At 40.1% G+C, this 25,070-nt stretch overlaps 2 protein-coding genes across 3 annotated transcripts in view; both read left to right on the top strand.

Moving 5' to 3' along the window:
* The first annotated feature begins 103 nt into the window (after positions 1-103).
* LOC149621300 (uncharacterized) lies at positions 104-20,936 on the top strand. Of its 2 annotated transcripts, none has more exons than XM_089855262.1 (7): positions 104-392; positions 461-532; positions 1,263-1,394; positions 1,485-1,621; positions 3,028-3,116; positions 3,212-3,856; positions 19,006-20,936. In XM_089855262.1, exons 1-7 carry the CDS (start codon positions 327-329, stop codon positions 19,602-19,604), a joined length of 1,740 nt encoding a protein of 579 aa, XP_089711388.1. In that variant the 5' UTR covers positions 104-326; the 3' UTR covers positions 19,605-20,936. The 2 variants fall into 2 exon arrangements, with proteins under 2 accessions (XP_089711388.1, XP_089711387.1); XM_089855261.1 differs by lacking the exon at positions 19,006-20,936 and adding an exon at positions 14,278-15,999.
* LOC149621289 (uncharacterized) overlaps positions 20,256-25,070 on the top strand; it is a 115,325-nt gene continuing 110,510 nt past the window's right edge. Inside the window, exons 1-2 of the mRNA XM_089854746.1 lie at positions 20,256-20,265; positions 21,040-24,127. Coding sequence (XP_089710872.1) covers positions 20,256-20,265; positions 21,040-21,740 — 711 coding nt within the window. The 3' untranslated portion in view covers positions 21,741-24,127. The remainder of the gene's footprint in view (positions 20,266-21,039; positions 24,128-25,070) is intronic.

The raw sequence follows: 25,070 nt of genomic DNA, 5'->3' as shown, positions 1-25,070 counted from the left end.
GAAATATTAAGTGGTCATTGACCAGTTTTTTAATTAAAACCCTTGGGCTCTACTGGTCAAATGACCAGTTTAAAAATTTTCCTTATTTCTCACCCTGATGCCCGATTGCCCGTGCCAGGCTGCCAGCCCAGCGTGGTAGCGTGCCGCCCTTATACCATCGTCTGCTACCATGACTGCTACACAATTTAAACCGAAACTGGCCCCAACCTGAAGGGGTTTCGGAATTTTCGCATTAAATTTTATTATTCTATAACTTATAGCCTTTCTGTCTTCTCTCTCAATTTATTTGGTAACATTGGGGGAATGATTTTCGTAAAGGAAAAGTTATGTCTTTAGAGTCAGACATTTCGGAAATGAGTTTAATAAGTCTTCAAAGTGTGGCGCTTAAAGAGGTACTTGAGAAATTATCCGTGGTTTGCGCAGGAATTTTAAATTTCAAAAAACTGGACTTTGTTTATAGGAAATGGAGGCGAATGATTGTAACTGTCATCATTTAAGCAAAGATGATCAAATAAAGCAACTAAAAGCCAAGGTGAGTTTCAAAGCCTGTAGAGTAGTGGCACTCCATGTTAATTTCTCATAGAGCGTAACGTAGCCAAAGGCAGGGAGGTGCCATTACTCTATAGCGTTTTGGCCAGTACAGCATGAGACATCCAATCTAGTATTATTATTATTATCTAGTATCCCTTTAAAGCCAGTCTCAGCTGTGACTGTGGTTTAGTGTAAAAAAACGGCACTAGATGCTCCCATAGTCGAGGGGTGGAGTTGACTGACCCAATAAGCTTATCAAAGACTAGGTCTAGCTCCGCCCTTCAGGACGATTTCTGATTGGTTCCTGCCTTTGGCTACATAAAATTGGTGTGTAGAAGGTTAATCAGTGTGTTAGGGGCGCCACAGTAGCTGATATTTGCTTTAAAGTATAAATCGCAATAGAAAAACCTTAAGTAAACCAATGTTTATTGGTGGGTGATTAGAACACATTAAGCCTATCACACATCCCTCGACCATTTATAGCGTTATTAAAGGGCACCACAAAAGCCTTGTGGGAGCTGTATGCCCACACACACAAGCTGCAGCCTTCCTTATAGTTCTTGCGAAGCTACCGCGCCCGCAAGCCTCTGGTGGCGCCCTTGACGAAAAACCCCTCCTGATCCCCCCCTTTGTTGACGTCACTGGTTTCTCTGTTTTCTTTCTGGACACTTTAAAAGACATTCTGCATTTAAGAAAGTCCTATTTTGTAACGCAGTCTATTTCCTTTTCAGTGTAATGGTTTAATATCAAACATGAAAGAAGTGAGAATGACAATTTTATTTGCGATAAATGAGAAACTGGACGAAATTGAGCGGCTCAATGGGGTCATTAAGGAGTTGGAAAGTGAAATCAAGGATCTGATGGTTTGTAACATTCTTCAGTTTCAAAGTCGATGTGAAAGAGAATCAGGTTAAAAGTGTTAGTTCAATTATTGTTAACTGTTTATAACTTAGGAGGAAAGTGGAATACACGAAAGAGCCAACATTGAACGCGTGAAATCAGAACCTGTTGAAAATGATTTAGGACTGAATGAACAGGAATTGTCTCATCCTGTTCTGATAAATCAACAAACAGAAGAACAATTACAAAGGTATATAAAACAAAAAACCAATGAGAACTTGTCAACGAGGGCGGAGCTGAAACTAGCCTTTGCTTATGCTAAGCTAAGCAGGCCTGCCAGCTCCACCCCTCGACTATGGGAGCATCTAGTGTCACTTGTTTGAACTAAACCATAGAGCTATTTCAGAGGGGGTAATGGCTACGTCACCCATGCTATTTGCCCATAGAGAAAACCCTCACAAAATGTCCGCCCTACACTCAAAGGCAGGCCCAATTTTCGTAGCAGACGAAATTTTTCCCCCACTGAAATAGCTCTATAGTCAAGTCTCGGCTATGGTTAAGTTTAAGCTCAAGTATAATATTTTATTTGACTGACTAATTGTCGTCCATAAAACTTGATTCGTTAAGCCTTGTCCTGAGAATCGTGAATAAAATCAGAAGTATGTATGTAATGCTTCGAGGGAGAAGTGGGGTAATTGTAACATGATTCTTCCCAACATCATTTTATATTTGGAGCAAGGTTACTATTAAACCAAATCACACGCGTTAAATAGTTCCCTCATTATTACTCTATTGGCGCTTAACTATTTGCCAAGGCGCATGCGCTTGTGGTCATTTTTGTCCCACGTCAAGACAATCAAGGTTTGTGCAGAGTTGATTGCTGAGGATTTAGCAAATACCAAACAGTTATAGAATTCACCCCACGTTGTGATGGCCAGGGTTGTTTGATTTAAATCAGTTTGATTTAAATCACTGATTTAAATCATGATTTAAATCAAGCGATTTTTTTAAAAAAATCATTTGATTAAAATCAAGAATATATTTTTATTTTTAAAAAATGTTTTCTAAGATTCCAAGAAGTAGTTTAAGAAACTCGAAACTAAACTTAACTAGAAAAGACCTAAAATTAAAAATAATCATGGTTTTGGTATATTTCAGTTTAAGTTTTTCCCAGAACTCCAGTTTGTCTTGCTGGAAAGGCTAGGAAATGAAATAGAGGTCAAGCTAGTCTTTTTATACAAGCATTTGAATAGTAATAATATCCAATAGCTGCTGAAATGTCATGATTATTTTGCTTTTGGTTAATTTTGACTCAAAAGTTTTAATCTTGGTAATTTACTATCTATTAGTTCAATAAAAATCAAAAAAAATCAAATAAATCAATTAAAATCAAAAAAATCCGATTTAAATCAAAAAAATCGATTTTTTTGATTTTTTTGAAAAAATCAAAAAAATCAACAACCCTGTGTGATGCCCATCTGAAGTTTGTTGAGCAGGACAGCAAATGTTCAAAAAGGGGTCCTTCGCCTGGGAAGAATCATGTTACGTGATATAACTAAAGAGTGTCACCCTTTTTCTATTATCCCCTTCTGATAAAATGTATTAATCTTTTATTGTTGTTGCTATATCAGTTTTGACGATTTCTTATTTGGATAGTTCGCAAAGTATACCAGCTGAGATTACCAACAACATTGACCAAAGTCTGCTTAAAGTGGAAGCCACGAACCTCGAGCAATTTGGGATAGGTATGGTGTCACATTATTGTGATTCTGACACGCAACCTGATGTAGTTCCAGTTTGATGAAACTGTTTGATTTATTTTTTCGTTTTGATCATCAAGGTTCGTTGGTAAAAGCCGAAGGTGCTTGCAATATCGAAGGAATTCTGACTGAAGAAGACATTAAGGAAGAATCACCTGAATGTGATGCGGAGATTGGCAAAGGAAACACGTCCCAAACTAAAACTACCTCAAAAAATGCGCGAATTATGAAACTATGCATTCCTAAACTCAAATGCCGTGACGGTGTTCCTTTACTTAACCTTGAAGGCGAAGCGCAGTTGGATATGTCTCCTGTCCCAACGACAGATTCGCCTCCCGAGAACAATCTTAGCGTTAACAATTCTTATCCCAAATCACGAATTTCTTCGACCAAGAGAGGAAATGAGAGAATAGCAACTCGATCCAAGAAATTGTGCCTTGAAAAACATGGGGAATTGTCGTCCCTTGACGCAAATAAGGAAAGCAATTCTCAGGAAGAAGCCCTAGAGGAGAATCTTGATGATAACCAGTCCAAAAACACCTCGACCGATTCAAAGAAAACTGATGATAGACAAAATGAAACTTTGAAACTGTGCTTGCCAAGCGATTTACCAGAAGAACCGATTGAAGTTGAAGATAATACTTCAGTGTCCAGCTCTGATACACCCGAAAGTAGCTCGTCAAGTAGTTCCGAAAGTAATACAACTTCTGCCAGTTCGGAAATTGGTAAGTCATTTCACGCTTAGGGTCAGCAACGATTTTCGGGACTGAAACATAAGACTCAAAAATCGTCAAAATTGAGCCACTTACGGTAGAAACCTCACCAAAAACAGAGGATGTTTCGAAATTTTCTAGTGGTAGTTCCCCTAACAGGTTTTTTAACCCCGTCCTTTCTAACCCTGATTACTTTCTGTCTTCCCTGGGATTTTTCAACCTCATCCTCAATCTTTAGCATGTTAAATCTTAAGTTTCTAAAAATTTTGTCTCATTTAAATTAATACGTTTTTAACTTTAAATTTAAACGGAAAATTGTCCCTGCGAATAATATTAAGCTCAAAACTTGGTTACTTAAATTCAGCGGTTCAGACTGAGCTCCGTGGCCACCGGAGGAGACAAAATTCCCTTTTAAAAATGCAGGTACCCGGCCGTCCTTGGTGTCTTAAGGAGCCCAAGCAAACGTTGCTCAGATTGATAAGACCTTAGTGCTTTACTCCCAATGGTCTTTGAAACTGTGAATAATTTCATCTAAAGAATATTTAAGAGAACTTTAGCAGTTATCGAATATTTGTAAGTGGTTAATCGGTTCTTGAGGTAGTGTCGAAGGAACCGCGTCACCGAATAATTGTCCTTCGCGTGCTAGGAGGTTCTATACGAGGCGTTGCGAATATATCGTGTAGCTCACCTATGGCCCACCTCAAGGCGCTGAATCAGTGCCTTGTCGATTCCAGACTGGTGCTCAGCTGTCTGGATCTGCTGGGCTCTTTGGCTGCCCGCAACAAGGTTCAATTGCTGTGGGTGCCAGGGCACTGCGGATACCTGGGCAATGAGAGGGCTGATATGTATGCCAAAAGGGGGGCTGAGGCGAAGTTCTTCGGACCAGAGCCTGCGGTTCCCATCCCCCATGGCATCATTCGCCATATGATTCACTGCCGGATGTCTGCACTTCAACTGCAGCTCTGGCTTGACATGGATGGACAGAGACAGGCCAAGGAGTTTGTCCCGGGTCCTTCTATCACTAGGGCAAAGGAACTGCTTGCCCTCACCAAAAACAAAATTAGGCTGGTCACCAGTCTCCTCACTGGACACTGCCGGCTGAATAGACACCTGCACTTATTGGGCATCGTTGATGACCCACTCTGTAGGTTCTGCCGGGAGGTAGAGGAAACCTCCTCCCATATCCTCTGTAGCTGCGACTACCTCGCGGCCATGAGGTTCGAGCATTTCGACATGCATACTATGGAACCTCACCAGTTCTCTACTGTCTCGGCCAATCGGATTCTCCGATTCATCGAGGCGACAGGACTCTTCATAGTCTAACAAGCTCGGGGCGCACAATATACCCTTGGTATCGGTGCTCGGCGCGGCGACGCGCCACCCCCTTCAACAATAACAATAATAACACCTATGGCCCAAGATGCATACTTTGTGTGTGAAGCCTTACCGCTTTTGGTCTTACTGATAATGAAATATGAAACTATCTATTATTGAAAATGTAATGGACACCATTTGTAATGCATTGAAAATTACTTAATGTATGGGGAAACAAGGATTTTAAAGAGAAAATGGTGTTAAGGTAAACATCCTTGAGATTTGGGTTGAGCTTTTCGGAAAAATAATGTTAAAGTCGTTGCTAACTATCCAAGACGATTTCTTTTCTTCTGACTCAATCGTTGCAATAAGTAAATCGCGATTTTGTCACATACACCGCTTACACTGAGTGACTACCTTCCTCGGAGAAGTGGCCATCATATCCTAAAATTATGATATCCGACTTATCGAAAATTTTCCACTTTCTCCACCATCATATTCTGCTCAAAAGGGTAACGCCAGTCCAAGTGCTTGGAGTTGCGTTTTAACGAATTGCAGTTCCTTGCATTTAAACTCGATCACCTAGAAACAAACCAGAAGAGAGGACATTATAACGTCTTTTAATAATGGCAGTCATCATTTTCCCTTCCAATATATTTTATAAACATATATATATTGCAATAGACTAAAACCTTAAATATTTTCTTAATAATTAATAACCATTAGTTTCCACTCTCAGATGGGTAAAATCTTCGGAGATAGTCATCTCGATTCGGAGCGGTATTAATTTTGTTTTCCGAACTTGTGTTTTCTTTAACTTGGTGTAATTTTAGTACTCGGCATGACCGGTTTTATCAAGTGCTATTGAACAGTTTGATTCAAAGTGTGACAAATTTCAATTTGCTTGCTTTCTGAAGTAAAATCCGAGAAGCAGCGTTCAACTCTTTGCAAATATTCTGTAATGAGTAATTTTCCACCCTATACCCAAAATTCCTCTTTCCAGTATTTTTCCTCTGTAAGCGGACAGCTCTCTTGATAAACATGTTTACTACTTTTTTGCCCTATAATAATGACGTAGGAGAAAAACCCTTTTTGGGTTTGGGACCCAGGTGAAAAAGAAGAGAGCTGGCTGAGAGGGGATAAAAAAAACACTTCTTCTTGAGACTTCGATGGAGAAAGACATGTTAATAAAATTTCTAAACTTTTAACTATTTTATCCCGAGCGATATTTTATTCCCTCGGAAGATTACTTTTTGTAACTAAAGTGCGCGCTTGTGCCTATGTCCAAGACTGCCTGTTACAAAATGGTGGAGGCGCGGGGCAGGCCATAATATACCGACGTGTGTGCCTACTCCGAAGATACCCTTAACCCGAAGTCTACAGATGACTCCAGGCTGAAGAACCGACGCTCCCGTTCCGGCGAACGACGTTTTCCGTTCCGCCTAACAAAGTTTCCCGTTCCGGCGGACGACGCTTTCCGTTCCGCCTAACGAAGTTTCCCGTTCCGGCGAACGACGCTTTCCGTTCCGCCTAACGAAGTTTCCCGTTCCGGCGAACGACGCTTTCCGTTCCGCCTAACGAAGTTTCCCGTTCCGGCGAACGACGCTTTCCGTTCCGCCTAACAAAGTTTCCCGTTCCGGCGGACGACGCTTTCCGTTCCGCCTAACGAAGTTTCCCGTTCCGGCGAACGACGCTTTCCGTTCCGCCTAACGAAGTTTCCCGTTCCGGCGAACGACGCTTTCCGTTCCGCCTAACGAAGTTTCCCGTTCCGGCGAACGACGCTTTCCGTTCCGCCTAACGAAGTTTCCCATTCCGGCGAACGACGATTTCCGTTCCGACGATCGACTAACGACGCTTTCCGTTCCCGACGATCGAATAACGACGCTTTCCGTTCCCGACGATCGAATAACGACGCTTTCCGTTCCCGACGATCGAATAACGACGCTTTCCGTTCCCGACGATCGAATAACGACGCTTTCCGTTTCCGACGATCGAATAACGACGCTTTCCGTTCCCGACGATCAAATAACGACGCTTTCCGTTCCCGAAAATCGGCCTACGACGCTTTCCGTTCCCAAAAATCGGCCAACGACGCTTTCCGTTCCCGAAAATCGGCCAACAACGCTTTCCGTTCCCGAAAATCGGCCAATGACGCTTTTCAACCGCAGGGCCCGTGGCCTCAAACCAATAGGATTATAAAGTGCTTAATGAATTAGAAGAACTGTGACTGAACTATACTTCTATTATCGCAAACCTTCAAGAATTCACCCGTGAAGATCGCAGTAAGAGTGAAATAACTTCCTTAAAATTTTATTTTATTAGTCCTGGTTTTCCCTATTTAAATTTGCGGTGTTGTATGAATTACATGATCACCCAACAGCAGGTCATTTGGGTTATGAAAAAACCCTCTATCGCTTGCGTAACACGGCGTATTGGGATGATATGGCTTCTGACTGCAAGGCTTATGTAAATTCTTGCGAAACCTGCCAGAAATATAAGAAATATAAGATTAGCAACACTAAACCTTCTGGTCTTTTGTCCACGATCATACCCACTAGCCCTTGGGAAGTCATTGGCGCGGATTTGATGGGTCCATTACCAACAAGTACAAAGCGCAATACTTGTTTGTTGGTGGTGGTAGATCACTTTTCCAAGTATGTTGAATTGTTTGCCTTGAGAGCGGGAACGTCTAGTGTTATTGCCCGAAAGCTTTCGGATGAAATCTATACGCGTTATGGCGTACCGCGTCTTTTAATAGTAGACAATGGCAAGCAGTTCAACTCCAAACAGTTCATCGCTGCTTGTGGTGATTGGGGTGTCAAAATTAATAACACCACACCTTATCACCCGCAAAGCAACTTTACTGAGACTGCTAATCGCACTATCAAGACTATGATAGCTTCGTACGTTGGTGACGCTCACCAAACCTGGGACGCTAATTTACCCCAATTCGCTTTAGCTATCCGCTCCTCTGTTAATGCTTCAACTGGTTATAGTCCGCATTTCATGCTTACTGGCAGAGAGATGAGTCTTCCTTTGCAGCGCGTCTTAGCGAAATCTGACAATACAGAACCCACTCCTATAGCCCAATACGTTGACGAATTAAAAGAAAAGGTCGCGGTCAATGAAAACGTCCTGTCTGCTCGCGCCAAGGCTCACGACACACAAAAACACGCGTACGATAAGGGTCATCGCCATATTACTTATGACGTTGGCGATAAAGTATGGTTGAAAACGCACCACTTGTCAAATAAAAGCGAGCGGTTTACAAAGAAGTTGGACCCGAAGTGGGAAGGGCCATTTACTATTCAGAAAATCATTTCCGAACTGGATTATGTCCTAGTTGGTAAACAGGATGGGAAAATTTTAGATGTAGGTACCCATCACGTTTCTCACCTCAAGCCTTATCGTGAGCGTAATTATTCTCCTAGTTCCGAATCGGATACACGAACCCCCGCTAGAACTTTAAGTCCCGCCCCATGCGCTACAACGAGGCTTAACAGTGAATCTCAAGGCGTTAGGTCTAGAGCTCATCGTTCTCATGTGTCCAATGACGTAAAAACTAATGACCCTGTTTCACCCCCACTGCGTCCAAAACGCTTAACCAAACCAATTAAACGATATCCCAATTAAAAAGTATGTTAAATTTTGTCTATGACTATTATTATTATTGTAATTACTTGTTTTAAAATGTTTTCATTGTTTGGATAACTTTATACTGTAAAAAAAAAATTTATTTTACGCGTTACTAGATACTGTCATTTTTTTTGTGTTCGCGTTACTCAATGCTGTAATTTTTTTTTCTTATTGTACGCGTTACTACATGCTGTATTTTTTTTATTATTCTTATTTTAGGCGTTCCTACATTCTGTACGCGTTCCTCTTTGGCTATGTTATAATTTTGTTCTAGACACTGTGATTTTGTTTATTGACGCTTTATTGGTCATTATTGAGTTGTAATGAGTAATTTTCCACCCTATACCCAAAATTCCTCTTTCCAGTATTTTTCCTCTGTAAGCGGACAGCTCTCTTGATAAACATGTTTACTACTTTTTTGCCCTATAATAATGACGTAGGAGAAAAACCCTTTTTGGGTTTGGGACCCAGGTGAAAAAGAAGAGAGCTGGCTGAGAGGGGATAAAAAAACACTTCTTCTTGAGACTTCGATGGAGAAAGACATGTTAATAAAATTTCTAAACTTTTAACTATTTTATCCCGAGCGATATTTTATTCCCTCGGAAGATTACTTTTTGTAACTAAAGTGCGCGCTTGTGCCTATGTCCAAGACTGCCTGTTACAAAATGGTGGAGGCGCGGGGCAGGCCATAATATACCGACGTGTGTGCCTACTCCGAAGATACCCTTAACCCGAAGTCTACAGATGACTCCAGGCTGAAGAACCGACGCTCCCGTTCCGGCGAACGACGTTTTCCGTTCCGCCTAACAAAGTTTCCCGTTCCGGCGGACGACGCTTTCCGTTCCGCCTAACGAAGTTTCCCGTTCCGGCGAACGACGCTTTCCGTTCCGCCTAACGAAGTTTCCCGTTCCGGCGAACGACGCTTTCCGTTCCGCCTAACGAAGTTTCCCGTTCCGGCGAACGACGCTTTCCGTTCCGCCTAACAAAGTTTCCCGTTCCGGCGGACGACGCTTTCCGTTCCGCCTAACGAAGTTTCCCGTTCCGGCGAACGACGCTTTCCGTTCCGCCTAACGAAGTTTCCCGTTCCGGCGAACGACGCTTTCCGTTCCGCCTAACGAAGTTTCCCGTTCCGGCGAACGACGCTTTCCGTTCCGCCTAACGAAGTTTCCCATTCCGGCGAACGACGATTTCCGTTCCGACGATCGACTAACGACGCTTTCCGTTCCCGACGATCGAATAACGACGCTTTCCGTTCCCGACGATCGAATAACGACGCTTTCCGTTCCCGACGATCGAATAACGACGCTTTCCGTTCCCGACGATCGAATAACGACGCTTTCCGTTTCCGACGATCGAATAACGACGCTTTCCGTTCCCGACGATCAAATAACGACGCTTTCCGTTCCCGAAAATCGGCCTACGACGCTTTCCGTTCCCAAAAATCGGCCAACGACGCTTTCCGTTCCCGAAAATCGGCCAACAACGCTTTCCGTTCCCGAAAATCGGCCAATGACGCTTTTCAACCGCAGGGCCCGTGGCCTCAAACCAATAGGATTATAAAGTGCTTAATGAATTAGAAGAACTGTGACTGAACTATACTTCTATTATCGCAAACCTTCAAGAATTCACCCGTGAAGATCGCAGTAAGAGTGAAATAACTTCCTTAAAATTTTATTTTATTAGTCCTGGTTTTCCCTATTTAAATTTGCGGTGTTGTATGAATTACATGATCACCCAACAGCAGGTCATTTGGGTTATGAAAAAACCCTCTATCGCTTGCGTAACACGGCGTATTGGGATGATATGGCTTCTGACTGCAAGGCTTATGTAAATTCTTGCGAAACCTGCCAGAAATATAAGAAATATAAGATTAGCAACACTAAACCTTCTGGTCTTTTGTCCACGATCATACCCACTAGCCCTTGGGAAGTCATTGGCGCGGATTTGATGGGTCCATTACCAACAAGTACAAAGCGCAATACTTGTTTGTTGGTGGTGGTAGATCACTTTTCCAAGTATGTTGAATTGTTTGCCTTGAGAGCGGGAACGTCTAGTGTTATTGCCCGAAAGCTTTCGGATGAAATCTATACGCGTTATGGCGTACCGCGTCTTTTAATAGTAGACAATGGCAAGCAGTTCAACTCCAAACAGTTCATCGCTGCTTGTGGTGATTGGGGTGTCAAAATTAATAACACCACACCTTATCACCCGCAAAGCAACTTTACTGAGACTGCTAATCGCACTATCAAGACTATGATAGCTTCGTACGTTGGTGACGCTCACCAAACCTGGGACGCTAATTTACCCCAATTCGCTTTAGCTATCCGCTCCTCTGTTAATGCTTCAACTGGTTATAGTCCGCATTTCATGCTTACTGGCAGAGAGATGAGTCTTCCTTTGCAGCGCGTCTTAGCGAAATCTGACAATACAGAACCCACTCCTATAGCCCAATACGTTGACGAATTAAAAGAAAAGGTCGCGGTCAATGAAAACGTCCTGTCTGCTCGCGCCAAGGCTCACGACACACAAAAACACGCGTACGATAAGGGTCATCGCCATATTACTTATGACGTTGGCGATAAAGTATGGTTGAAAACGCACCACTTGTCAAATAAAAGCGAGCGGTTTACAAAGAAGTTGGACCCGAAGTGGGAAGGGCCGTTTACTATTCAGAAAATCATTTCCGAACTGGATTATGTCCTAGTTGGTAAACGGGATGGGAAAATTTTAGATGTAGGTACCCATCTCGTTTCTCACCTCAAGCCTTATCGTGAGCGTAATTATTCTCCTAGTTCCGAATCGGATACACGAACCCCCGCTAGAACTTTAAGTCCCGCCCCATGCGCTACAACGAGGCTTAACAGTGAATCTCAAGGCGTTAGGTCTAGAGCTCATCGTTCTCATGTGTCCAATGACGTAAAAACTAATGACCCTGTTTCACCCCCACTGCGTCCAAAACGCTTAACCAAACCAATTAAACGATATCCCAATTAAAAAGTATGTTAAATTTTGTCTATGACTATTATTATTATTGTAATTACTTGTTTTAAAATGTTTTCATTGTTTGGATAACTTTATACTGTAAAAAAAAAAATTTATTTTACGCGTTACTAGATACTGTCTTTTTTTTTTGTGTTCGCGTTACTCAATGCTGTAATTTTTTTTTCTTATTGTACGCGTTACTACATGCTGTATTTTTTTTATTATTCTTATTTTAGGCGTTCCTACATTCTGTACGCGTTCCTCTTTGGCTATGTTATAATTTTGTTCTAGACACTGTGATTTTGTTTATTGACGCTTTATTGGTCATTATTGAGTTGTAATGAGTAATTTTCCACCCTATACCCAAAATTCCTCTTTCCAGTATTTTTCCTCTGTAAGCGGACAGCTCTCTTGATAAACATGTTTACTACTTTTTTGCCCTATAATAATGACGTAGGAGAAAAACCCTTTTTGGGTTTGGGACCCAGGTGAAAAAGAAGAGAGCTGGCTGAGAGGGGATAAAAAAAACACTTCTTCTTGAGACTTCGATGTAGAAAGACATGTTAATAAAATTTCTAAACTTTTAACTATTTTATCCCGAGCGATATTTTATTCCCTCGGAAGATTATTTTTTGTAACTAAAGTGCGCGCTTGTGCCTATGTCCAAGACTGCCTGTTACAATTCTCCTGAATATAACAGTGATCTTGAACGTCACATGGTACTGAAGAAATACGCTTCAAACTTGATCAGTGTGACCATACTAGCTCTGAGAACGGTTCTTTGATCAGACACCAACATGATTTAACTGCTATGAGATCGACCTTGTTAGGCTTTCATCTTCCAAAAATCGCGAATGTGGGAGACACAGACTCCCTGCCGGAAAATCAGGCCGAAAAATTCCGCTTTAAAGTTAGATGAAAACTAATCTTGGGCAAAAAGCCGCTAATCTATGCTAATTTTCAGTCGTTGTGGTTGTAACATATTTAAATGTGTTGGACGAAACGTTCACACTTTTTATGTTATTTTTAAGATTCTCCATAATTTGAACTGTAGCACTTGAATAATGACACAAACCCTTAAAATGATCGCTTTCCCAAGGATCTTCACTCTTATCTTATCATCACTGGTGCTTATTTCGGCCCAAAATACTTTGGCAATAGAGAGGGGGTGCCCGAATAAATTGGAAATTGGTAACGATTTGATCATCCATCAGCGCATTCACAGTGGTGAAAAACCCTTCAAATGTGATCAGTGTGACTATGCTACTGCCCGTAAGTGTACTTTAATCGCACATCAATGCATTCATAGCGGTGAAAAAACCCTTCAAATGTCATCAGTGTGATTATGCCAGCACGCACAAGAGTAGTTCAATAATATATCAACGAGTTCACAGTGGTGAAAAACCCTTCAAATGTGATCAGTGCGACTATGGTAGTAATCGTGCGAGTAATTTGATCATACATAAACGCATTCACAATCGTATTGACAGTGCTGAAAACCCTTCAAATGTGATCAGTGTGATTAGGCCAGCACGATGAAGAATCATTTGATCTGTCATCAACGCATTCACAGTGGCGAAAAACCCTTCAAATGTGATCAGTGTGACTTTGGAAGCACTCGGAAGAGTAGCTTGATTGCACATAAACACATTCATAGGATAGGTACATACATATCGGGCTGTTTAACAAAGTTTCTTTAGATAATGTAATGTTCAATGCACATTAATGTTTAATTACAATTGTCTGCAAAGATTTAACGGCTCGGGCTGGATCGAAATTAAAATTCACACTAAGGCATAAAGCAGATTGTGCGTTGTCTCTAAATAGAGACTCGGACAGTTCTATAAGTTTAATTAATCGAATCAGGGGGAAAGCTTCCATTCCCGCTCCTTGATCGAACCTGATGACATCACTGCAAATATATTCAACAGTCATAGTTTGTGCACCTCCTAGGTTCACGTGGAATATCATTGAAACAAATAATATAGAATCTGTTTATAAGTCTATTTTTATTACCATAGAATGTTTTTTTTTTTGAAGTTTCCACAATTTCAAAGCATATATTAGGTTAGGAATCATCAAAATTGTCGCTAAGCTTAACTTTACCCTTGAATTCGTACTTGTGTTTTTTCACTAGTTTGTAGGTGTTATCATGCACCTACAGAGGTTTAATGGCAGAATATGGCTGTTCATATTGTCACGTATATTTTATTGTACGTTTATTATGGGGAAGTTTGCATTCTGTATTACGCGAGTGTCTTACGAGGGATCAAGTTTGAATCTTCCACGTTCTCAACGCATGTATTAGGTTTGGTAAGGTCAAACCTTTGGAAACCGCTGTTTCGACTCGGACATCGATTATTGTTTCTGAACTTGTTTTGTTTGCCTTTGTGTTTTTTTAAGCCTAAGCATAACCTGTTATATCAATTGCCTTTGAACATCAAAATGTTTGTGACGCGAGTTGATATCAAATGAAGTATTAATTTTTTTCCTTTCTGTAGGAAAATCCAAGAAAAAATGTTCAACTCGATACAAATATTCACCTGAAAATAAAAGGGAGCTTGAACGTGGTCACATTCGGAAGGATACCAAAGAAAAACGCTTCAAATGTGATCAGTGTGACTTTGCAAGTACGCGGAAGACTGATTTGATCAGACATCTATGCATTCACAGTGGTGAAAAACCCTTCAAATGTGATCAGTGTGACTTTGAATGTACGCGGAAGACTGATTTGATCTGTCATCAACGCATTCACAGTGGTGAAAAACCCTTCAAATGTGATCAGTGTGACTATGCGTGCAAGAACAAGAGTAATTTGAACAAACATCAACGCATTCACAGTGGTGAAAAATTCTTCAAATGCGATCAGTGTGATTATGCGTGCATGCAGAAGAATGCTTTGATCAGCCATCAACTCATTCACAGTGGTGAAAAACCCTTCAAATGTGATCAGTGTGACTATGTAAGTACGCGGAAGGATGGTTTGATCAGGCATCAACGAATTCACAGTGTTGACAAACCCTTTAAATGTGATCAGTGTGACTATGCAAGTGCGTGGAAGATTAATTTGATCATCCATCAACGAATTCACAGTGGTGAAAAACCCTTCAAATGTGATCAGTGTGACTACGCAAGTGCGCGGAAGAGTAATTTGACCAGACATCAACATATTCACAATTGTAAAAAAACCCTTCAAATGTGATCGGTGTGACTATAAAGGTACGCAGAAGGTTCATTTGATCATACATCAACGAATTCATAGCGGCGAAAAACCCTTCATATGTGATCAGTGTGATTATGGCAGCACGCAGAAGATTAGTTTGATCAGACATCGACGCATTCATAGCGGCGAAAAACCCTTCAAATGTGCTCGGTGTGACTATAAATGTGCACAGAAGATTAGTTTGATCAAACATCAACGCATTCATAGCGTTGAAAAAACCCTTCATATGTGATCAGTGTGATTATGGATTCACGCAAAAGAGTAATTTGACCAGACATCGACGTTATAATCACATGGACTAATAAAATGGATTGTAGTTAAGCATACCCAGCAATTTAAAACTTGGAAAGAACCATTTCAAAAAGTGTTAATTGCGCAACGTGTTTTCATTTTCGTTTCACACATTACCGTTCTTGACAACTGTAGTAGATGCTCACTAACAAAATGTTTTCGATCATAGAAAAATTATTAAAAACTAAAAAGCCAATCGTGACGGAAGAGTCACAGGGCAGGCCACATGGTTTTACAAAATTGTGGAATGTAACAAGCCTAACGTCTTAACGGAAAACTGGTAGTAACACGATGTTTGTGTTAGTTATTTATAAAACCTTCACGACAATATTTAATGTAACCTTTTTTTAAAAAAATATAATTAACAATATTTAATATGACAAATGGTGTATCAGTAATTATATCTTCACTATTAAAGAATTATATTTTTACCATAATAATTGATTAATGATAATTTGCTTCTTTCCTTACTTACTTCATCATCACTTCTTATCGTATTATAAAATTGTGAAATGTAACTAGCCTAATGTCTTAACGGGAAACTGGTAGTAATACTATGTTTGTGTTAGTTATTTATAAATCCTTCACCAACAATATTGAATATAGCCCTTTATTTGACTATAATTAACAATATTTATATTAAAAATGGAATATCATGTTCGCTATTAAAGAATAAAAATGTTACCCTAATAATTGATTAATATGTTATTGCATTGAATCTTAATTTGCTTCTTTAATAACTTCATCTTTGTCATCACTTCTGTTGCTAGTTGGTTTCAGCAGAAACATCAGGAGACAGCAAAATTGTCGCTAAGCTTAACTTTACCCTTGAATTCGTACTTCTGTTTTTTCACTACTTTGTAGGTGTTATCATGCACCTACAGAGGTTTAATGGCAGAATATGGCTGTTCATATTGTCACGTGTGTTTTATTATACGTTTATTATGGGGAAGTTTGCATTCTGTATTACACAAGTGTCTAACGTGGGATCAAGTTTGAATCTTCCACGTTCTCAACGCAGTGGCGGCTTAAGTCAAGTGGAGGCCCCAAGCGGTAACCATTTTGGGGCCCCCAAACTCAAGATATTAAAATTAAATAGTAGTTGTAAGATGGAATTTATATAAGAAGGCCTAAAATAGCGTCCGGTGCGCGCGTGATAGTCGACAATCCCCCCTTAATGGGTGGGGGGGTGGATAAGGAGCCGGGACTTAGAATTTTATCTTATATCGTTTTTTTGGGGCGCCTGAGAGCGCTCCGAGATAGCTTCAAATTTACGTGTTACGTCATCGCTCTAGCTCGGATGACCGAATGTAGTTGCTCCGAATGAAAGACAAAAGTTTTTTCAGAGCGGTTTTGTGACGTCTTCAGGCGCTCCGTCTCTAGACTCGAAGCGGTTGGGATCAATCCGGAAGTGAGCGACTGGGTCATTGTAAGACGCGCCTGTTGTAATATTAGTTCCGAAATAATCACGAATACTCTTCTTTAAGTTTAAAAATGAAAATTTTAATGTTTCGTGAGGAAGTACATCCTTCCACTCGCGCTCTTCTTTTTCTTCTACCTTTCTTTCTTCAAAAAAAAAAACTAGCTTCAATACAAAAAAGGGGTATGGGGAGAGCGTGACTCAGAAAACTTTCCATTCCATAAGGGAGAACGTTTTTCTCTCCCAAAACCCCGCGACCTCCGTGAAGTGGGGTTTTTGGTCCTTTCGACCACCCTACACGTTTTTCAGGAGTCTTAAAATCCATCTACACTCTTATGGTTGCAACAGCGCCGCCGTCTCGGAGCAGCTCGTTTTTACCGCAAAGAAAAACGCTACATGTTTTCCACCATCTATTTCTTTTACCTTTTCGTTAAGCCTTGGTTTGGTTTTTGGAACTCACGAAATCATTGGTGTATAGTACACTTGATTCGATTTAGAAACAATTACAGAACGAACGATTTTCACATAGATACACATATTCAAAATCCATCAAGATAAGTTCAAAACCTTTAACTTACTTCTTCATGACAATTATAGGCAACCGTCGTAAAGTTACAGCAAAGTGGAGAGAAAGGCGGAGAGAGAATCGGTATAGGCAGCCGTGATCCATGCGTTGTGAAAACGGGGTTAAATATACGGTACACCGCGGCGCCTGAGCGCAGCTTTCTCGCGCATAGTTAACGTAGGGGATGACAGAGATAAGGCGAGGAGGTCAATCCACCATGCACAAAGGATGAGCGTCCTAAAACTAAACGTACCGAAAAATGTTTTTACTACCCCCCTATTTTCCCATTTTTCGGCGGATTTTATAAAGCGCGTTTCTATCTCCCTCTCTCTCTCTCTCTTTGGTTTCGGCACCGCGGCCAGCCTCCATTTTCTGTTTTCTTTGCTCGAGGTTTGCTTTTTCTCTAGTCGGAATCATTCGCGTCCGTATAACCTATCCCCATGGGATCCAATGGGAAAGCCCAGAGCAATGACGGGCATGAAAGGGGTGGGGCTTACTTGCCCACTGACACCGGCGTAAGAGTAGAAGCGTAAAATCTCGCGACTTCTTATATAAATCCCTTCTTGGTAAAATACTGAAAGGGAAAATATTCGTCATTTATTTCCATTTAAAACTAGTAAGGGGGGTTTTCAAAGGCGCGTGTTGAGGATATTTTTTAGCGAGAAGCGGACCACGCGATTTTTTTTTTCTCGCTAAGAAATTTTCTTTAGCGATACTTTTTTGCAAACCGTTTTCATGTGCGCGATAAACGTGCACAGAGAGATCGTTAAGCCTAATTTTTCAGTAAATGTTTTACATTCGTTTTCTAAATAGTAAACATTTTAGCTGAAGAAAAACACCTATATCACAAAAAAACCTACTATTCATCTCCATTTTCGTCGCTTCATCCATCCATTTATTCTCTTTAAATCTGTGTCCATAAGCTCCATATAATGTCTCTTTTTTCTAACTAAATCTATCAATTTTTCTTTCTTTTCATCTAAAACTCCTTTATTCTCAGCTCGAATTAGTCATATAATTAATTGTTTACCCATTTTTATATTCACTTTTAAAACTCGGAATAATTAGGCTTAAAACGTAAGACTTTTAAATCTCGCGCTGCACTTAAAACACGCGCCGAAGTTTTCGACGCTCCTATTGGCTATGAAAAATATGACATCACAAACATTAAGCGAGAAAGAAAAACGCTTAGCGAGAATATCTAATTGAATCTGATCGGAGCGGGTAGCGATTTTTTTCCCCGCTCGCGGTTTTTACTCGCACCCGCAAAAAATATCGCTTTAATGAAAACGGTTGCTCGCGGAGCGGGTGCGAGAATTTTTAATTTTTTCTCGCACCCGCTCGATTTTTACCCTCAACACGCGCCTTTGAAAACGCACCTTTAGTCTCCTCCATTTTTTACTTCGAAAAAAAAAAAATATTGTTAATGGAAGAAAATTAATTCTGCTTAATTCAGGGCCCCATGCATCCCGGGGCCCCAAGCGGCCGCTTAGTCCGCTTACCGTTAAACCCGCCACTGTCTCAACGCGTATATTAGGTTTGGTAAGGTCAAACCTTTGGTAACCGCTATTTCGACTCGGACATCGGTTATTGTTTCTGAACTTGTTTCGTTTGCCTTTGTTTTTAAGCCTAAGCATAACCTGTTATATCACTTGCCTTTGAACAATGAAATGTTTGTGACGCGAGTTGTTTGATATCATATGAAGTTTTAATTTATTTCCTTTCTGTAGGAAAATCCAAGAAAAAATGTTCAACTCGATATAAATGTTCACCTGAAAATGAAAGGGAGCTTGAACTTGACATTCGAAAGGATACCAAAGAAAAACGCTTCAAATGTGATCAGTGTGACTATGGTAGCAAGAATAAGAGTAATTTGATCACACATCAACGCATTCACACTGGAGAAAAACCCTTCAAATGTGATCAGTGTGACTATGGTAGCAAGCGCAAGAGTACTTTGATCACACATCAACGCATTCACAGTGGAGAAAAACCCTTCAAATGTGATAAGTGTGGCTATGCTAGTGCGTGGAAGAGTGATTTGATCAGCCATCAGCGCATTCACAGTGGTGAAAAACCTTTCAAGTGTGGACAGTGTGATTATGCCAGCGCGTGGAAGACTAGTTTGATCAGACATCAAGGCTTTCACAGTAGTGAAAAACCCTTCAAATGCGATCAGTGTGATTATGCTTGCCCGCGGAATTGTGATTTGTTCAGACATCAACGCATTCACTGTGGTGAAAATCTCTTCAAATGTGATCAGTGTGACTATGGATTCACGCAGAAGAGTAATTTGATCAGACATCAACGTAATAGTCACTTGGACTAATAAAATGGATTGTATTTAAGCATACTCACTAATTTAAAACTTGGCAGGGTTCGTACGGAACCTGGATAACCTTGAAAACCTGGATAAGTCAGGGATATGGAAAATAGCGGAAAAAGTCAGGGATTTAAAACATTTTCCTAAAAAGTCAGGGATATGTCAGGGATTTCGTTTGGTATATCAAACCATGCTTCGAGCAATGCTAAATATGAGCCAGGTGTGAAAAGTGGGCTCTGGTAAATACCTTAAAATGGTCAGGGATATTGCGAAAATTTGGTCAGGGATAACCTGGAAAAGTCAGGGATTTTGAATGTAAAAATTTCGTACGAACCTTGCTTGGAAAGAACCATTTCAAAATGTGTTAATTCGCAACGTGTTTTCATTTTAGTTTCACATATTACTGTTTTTGACAACTGTAGTAGTTGCTCACTAACAAAATGTTTTCGTTCATAGAAAAATTATAAAATTTAAAAAACCTATCGTGATTCGTGACGGAATAGTCACAGGGCAGGCTACACGGTTTTACAAAATTGTGGAATGTAACAAGCCTACCTAAGCTGGTAGTAATACGATGTTTGTGTTAGTTATTTATGAAACCTTCACGACAATATTTAGTGTAACCCTTTTTTTAAAGTATAATTAACAATATTTAATATGACAAATGGTATATCAGTAATTATATCTTCGCTATTAAAGAATGATATTTTTACCATAATAATTGATTAATCATAATTTGCTCCTTTTCTTACTTTAACTTCGTCATCACTTCTTGTGCTAGTTAATTTCAGCAGAAACAGGAGAGACAGCAAGATTGTCGCTAAGCTTAACTTTACCGTTGAATTCATGGTTGTGTTTTTTCACTTCTTAGTAGGTGTTATCATGCACCTACAGAGGTTTAATGGCAGAATATGGCTGTTCATATTGTCACGTATATTTTATTATACCTATATTATGGGGAAGTTTGCATTCTGTATTACACAAGTGTCTAACGTGGGATCAAGTTTGAATCTTCCACGTTCTCAACATTTTGCAAAACTGTCTCGATTAACCACTAGCGTAGGTGTAAATGCGCGTGTATGCAAAATTTTATGCAATTTAAACGACGGAAAGACAAGATATATTGGAATTAGTAACTTTAAATTTAATGTCATTTAACTTGATGTAATTTCAAAAATAAAAGTTTTTCACAATTTTGTTGTAATCTTTGAAATGTTGTCTTTCGGTTTGTAAAGTCTTGAAATTTTTTATTTGAAACACTTGCTTGGAAATGAGCAGAAACTAAACGCATATGAAAAACCCCTCCCCCTTCCCAAGTTGGCTTTAGCTCGACCTTAAGCCTAAGCATAAACTGTTATATCAATTGCCTTTGAACATTGAAATGTTTGTGATGCGAGTTGTTTGATATCATTTGAAGTTTTAATTTATTTCCTTTCTGTAGGAAAATCCAAGAAAAAATGTTCAACTACATACAAATGTTCACCTGAAAATGAAAGGGAGCTTGAACTTGACATTCGAAAGGATATCAAAGAAAAACGCTTCAAATGTGATCAGTGTGGCTATGCAAGTGCGTGGAAGGATGATTTGATCAGACATCAACGCATTCACAGTGGTGAAACACCTTTCAAGTGTGAACAGTGTGACTATGGTAACAAGAACAAGAGTAATTTGATCAAACACAAACGCATTCACAGCGGCGAAAGACCCTTCAAATGTGATCTGTGTGATTATGCCTTCACGCAGAAAATTAATTTGATCACACATCAACTCATTCACAGTGGTGACAAACCTTTCAAATGTGATCAGTGTGACTATGCAAGTACGACAAAGAATGGTTTGATCAGACATCAACGCATTCACAGTGGTGACAAACCCTTCAAATGTGATCAGTGTGACTATGCAGGTGCGCGGAATGATGATTTGATCAGACATCAATGCATTCACACTGGTGAAAAACCCTTTAAATGCGATCAGTGTGATTATGCCTTCACGCAGAAAATTAATTTGATCACACATCAACTCATTCACAGTGGTGACAAACCCTTCAAATGTGATCAGTGTGGCTATGCAAGTACGACGAAGAATGGTTTGATCAGACATCAACGCATTCACACTGGTGAAAAACTATTTATATTTGATTAGGCCCACATTCAGCCTCGAACAGCGTGGGAAATAAGGCGGTGGGCGCCGGTGGCACAGGGCAAATGACCAGTTTAAAAATTGCCTGGACCAGTTTAAAAATTAAATCGGAGGGGGGTCAGTGGTCCACGGGACCACTAAGGAAATTCAAGGGTAGCCAGAGTCCTATTATTATCTCTCAACTATTTCAATTACCCACTTCTTTAGTTTAGCAAACGCCGCGCCCTGGTCAATGGTCATGGACCAGTTTATTTACTCCAGGCCAGGGGGGTCGCTGGCCCAATGTCCAGTTTTAAAAAAATCCTTATTTCCCACCATGGCCTCGAACCACTCAGCATGGCTGACGGAAATACGTCACTAGTCGCTTCGTTAATCACGTGTTTTAATTATAATCAATGATTTAGACAGAAATTATGTTTAAAATGATAATTAGGGTTAAGAAAAAGAACCTTGGATTGTTTATATTGTTCGTCGTTATAAGTGCGGCGTTTTACTTCACTCGCGGTCGTGATTACGTCATGATGAAATTTCAACCAATGACCGAAGAGGATGATTTTGAATCTGATGATGTGGTTTATTACTCTATGGAGAATGATGATGATTATTTACCTTTAAATTTTCCCACGGAAATTATTGAATATGAAGAAAAATTTAAGTTCAAAAGGATGTTTTGTATCAGGTGATTTTGGAGTCAGTTTAATGTAGAGTCCGACGCCGCCGATAGTACGCCGGCGCGCCGCCACATTTCCAGTTTTTAACCCCGCCGCCGCCGTACGTACTTTTAAACAGCGCGCCGCCCCGCCGCGACGCCGAAATATCACCGGCGTACGCCGGCGTGCCATGGACGAACCAATACTGAAGGACGGATGGCAGGGGGAGAAAGTTGAAATATACTTGATAATTCGCCTTCTAGCGGCAAATAGTAGCAAACCGGATAGTGGGGGAATCATGGGGGAATCAACGTTCTAAAGAGGGAAGCATCTAACGTCTCATTTTGTCTAGATGGCGCTAGCTTTTTCGGGGATTTGACTCGGTATTTTCATTTTTCATAACCCCCCTTCATTTTGGGGCTGAAAAGGGGGAAGTAAGCTTAACGTTGGTCGTTTAGTCGCTTAGTATGGGGCTCTATGGGCTGCCATCGGTCCTTCAGTATTCCATGGGCGTGCCAACCAGTCTTGGAAATAGCACAGGTCCACAGGTCCAAAACCAGTTTAATAATTGCTCTGACCAGTTTTTTTTTTATTCTAAATCCGGGGTTTACAGGTCCTTGGGATCAGTTTATTAATTGAGAACTTTTAAGAAAGTTGAGGAGGGACCAGTTTAAAAATTCTAGTCATAATAAATTTGTACTCCACGGATCTAGACTCCTATCCTTGACTGGTTCTCATTTCTGCCTTCCTTGCTACAACCACAGCCCACTGGATCACTCTTTGGCTTCACACGCCAATGTTTTTCCTATGTAAAAGCGCGTGTTGGTAATTTTGGGCTTTATCGCTCGAAAAATCGAAGGAGCCATAGGCCGGCTATGGGAGGAACACAGTTATTTAGGCAGAATGTTGAAACAACTGGTTCAAATCTCTTGAAATTTTAAAGAGATGTGCAAAACAACGTTTGCTACTTTTTGGAAATTTTCAAATCATTTCCTTTTATAGTTTTTAATAAATATTAAAACGAAAATTAGCCCTAATTAAAGGGCTTGGTCTTCGAACGGTTTAAAGGTTTCTTCCGTTTCACTTGATCGAATCTCCTGAAATTTTAGTGAGAGGCATATTGAAGGGTTTTAAATTATGATGCAAAGTTTCAAAATTTTTAAACGAACAATTCACTTCCAAAAAATTTTGTTTGTGCATAATCCTACAACCTATTTAGTCGCTTAGGAAAATTTTACGAAAACAACTATTCGTTTCAAAACTTTGAAATTTTACACGATAATTTAAAACCTTTCAATATGCCTCTCACTAAAATTTCAAGAGATTCGAACCAGTGAAGCTGAAGGAAATAAATTTAAACTGTTTGAGACTAAGCCATTAAATTATGCTTAATTTTCGTTCTAATGTTCTTACAAAAAGCCAGGAAAGAGAAACATTTTAAACTTCGCACAAAAATACCAAACATTATTTTGCAAATCACATTAAAGTTTCAAGAGATTTCAACCAGTATTTTCGAACATGGACTGATCTTGTGAACACCACCACTTCACAACTGAGAACTACATACGACATTAATCACTCGTTGTGAACTTACACGCCTCTAACGCCGCCGCCGCCAATAAAATTGTATGCAACGCCGCCGCCGGTTTATAGAACGGCGCGCCGGCGGCGCGCCGTCGCCAATATGCCTAAACTGTGCAAACGCCGCCGCCGACTTATTTTTCGCGGCGTCGGACTCTAGTTTAATGACGTGGAGTATTTTGAATTATACGAATATGTACGCGTTCGACTAGTGTATTTAATCAGAATTAGTAAAATAATAAATTGAGTTAAACACCTTGATAACGCAAAAATTAAATTTCGTAATTAAATTAATGAACTTCTTCTGATGTTACGTTACATGTATACTTGTTATTTATGCACAGTCGATTAAGCCTTATACACCCGTAACATTTAAGCTTCGTTTAGCAAGTAATTTGGACAAATAAAATTCTTATGTTTGAACATTTTTAGACTGTAGGTGTACTATAATAATAATAATCTTTATGTTATTTTAACACACAAGAAATGAGACCAGTGTTAACGAAGATATTGTGTGAGTAATTATCTATTGAGTTTACAGTTTTGTTATTGCAAATTAATTTTTATTTATCAACTTTAAGACTTCGAAACCTTTTGGTATAATCTATGGCCAGGGATAAATTCAATTTTAGAAGCAGGAATGGAGAACGGTTAGTATTTACTTCAGTCCGACTAATAGCCCAGTATAGACCCCTCCCTCCAACACGTAACGAAAATTTTAAATTATTCTATTGGTTCAGTTAAACTACGTTTTGATGACGTTGCTGATGGGGGCGTCGAAAAATACGTAATTCCGTTTTGCCTCTATCTCTATGACCCGACTTTTCTTTCATACCCCCCATCCCGGGGAAGGGGGTCCGGGGCTTTGACGCGCGCCCACATTACTCTGTTCTCCATTCCTACTTCTAAAATTAATTCTATCCCTGCTATGTAAAAATATAATGTATTGCAACACATGTCTCAATGAAATTTCTGGTCATTCGAATCAATAGAATCACCCGTGGGCGTATGATCGAGTGGGCTATGACTTTCCTACTTGGAGAAGAGAGTGGGATGGAGACTTCATCTCTTTACCTATAAAGTAGCCTCTATAAACACATCT

Source organism: Phalangium opilio, unplaced genomic scaffold (genome assembly GCF_054372755.1).
Source record: "Phalangium opilio isolate 3A_F unplaced genomic scaffold, DU_Popi_V2 ptg000209l_1, whole genome shotgun sequence".
Taxonomy (NCBI): Eukaryota; Metazoa; Arthropoda; class Arachnida; order Opiliones; family Phalangiidae; genus Phalangium; species Phalangium opilio.
This window is presented reverse-complemented; position numbering and strand designations above follow the sequence as displayed.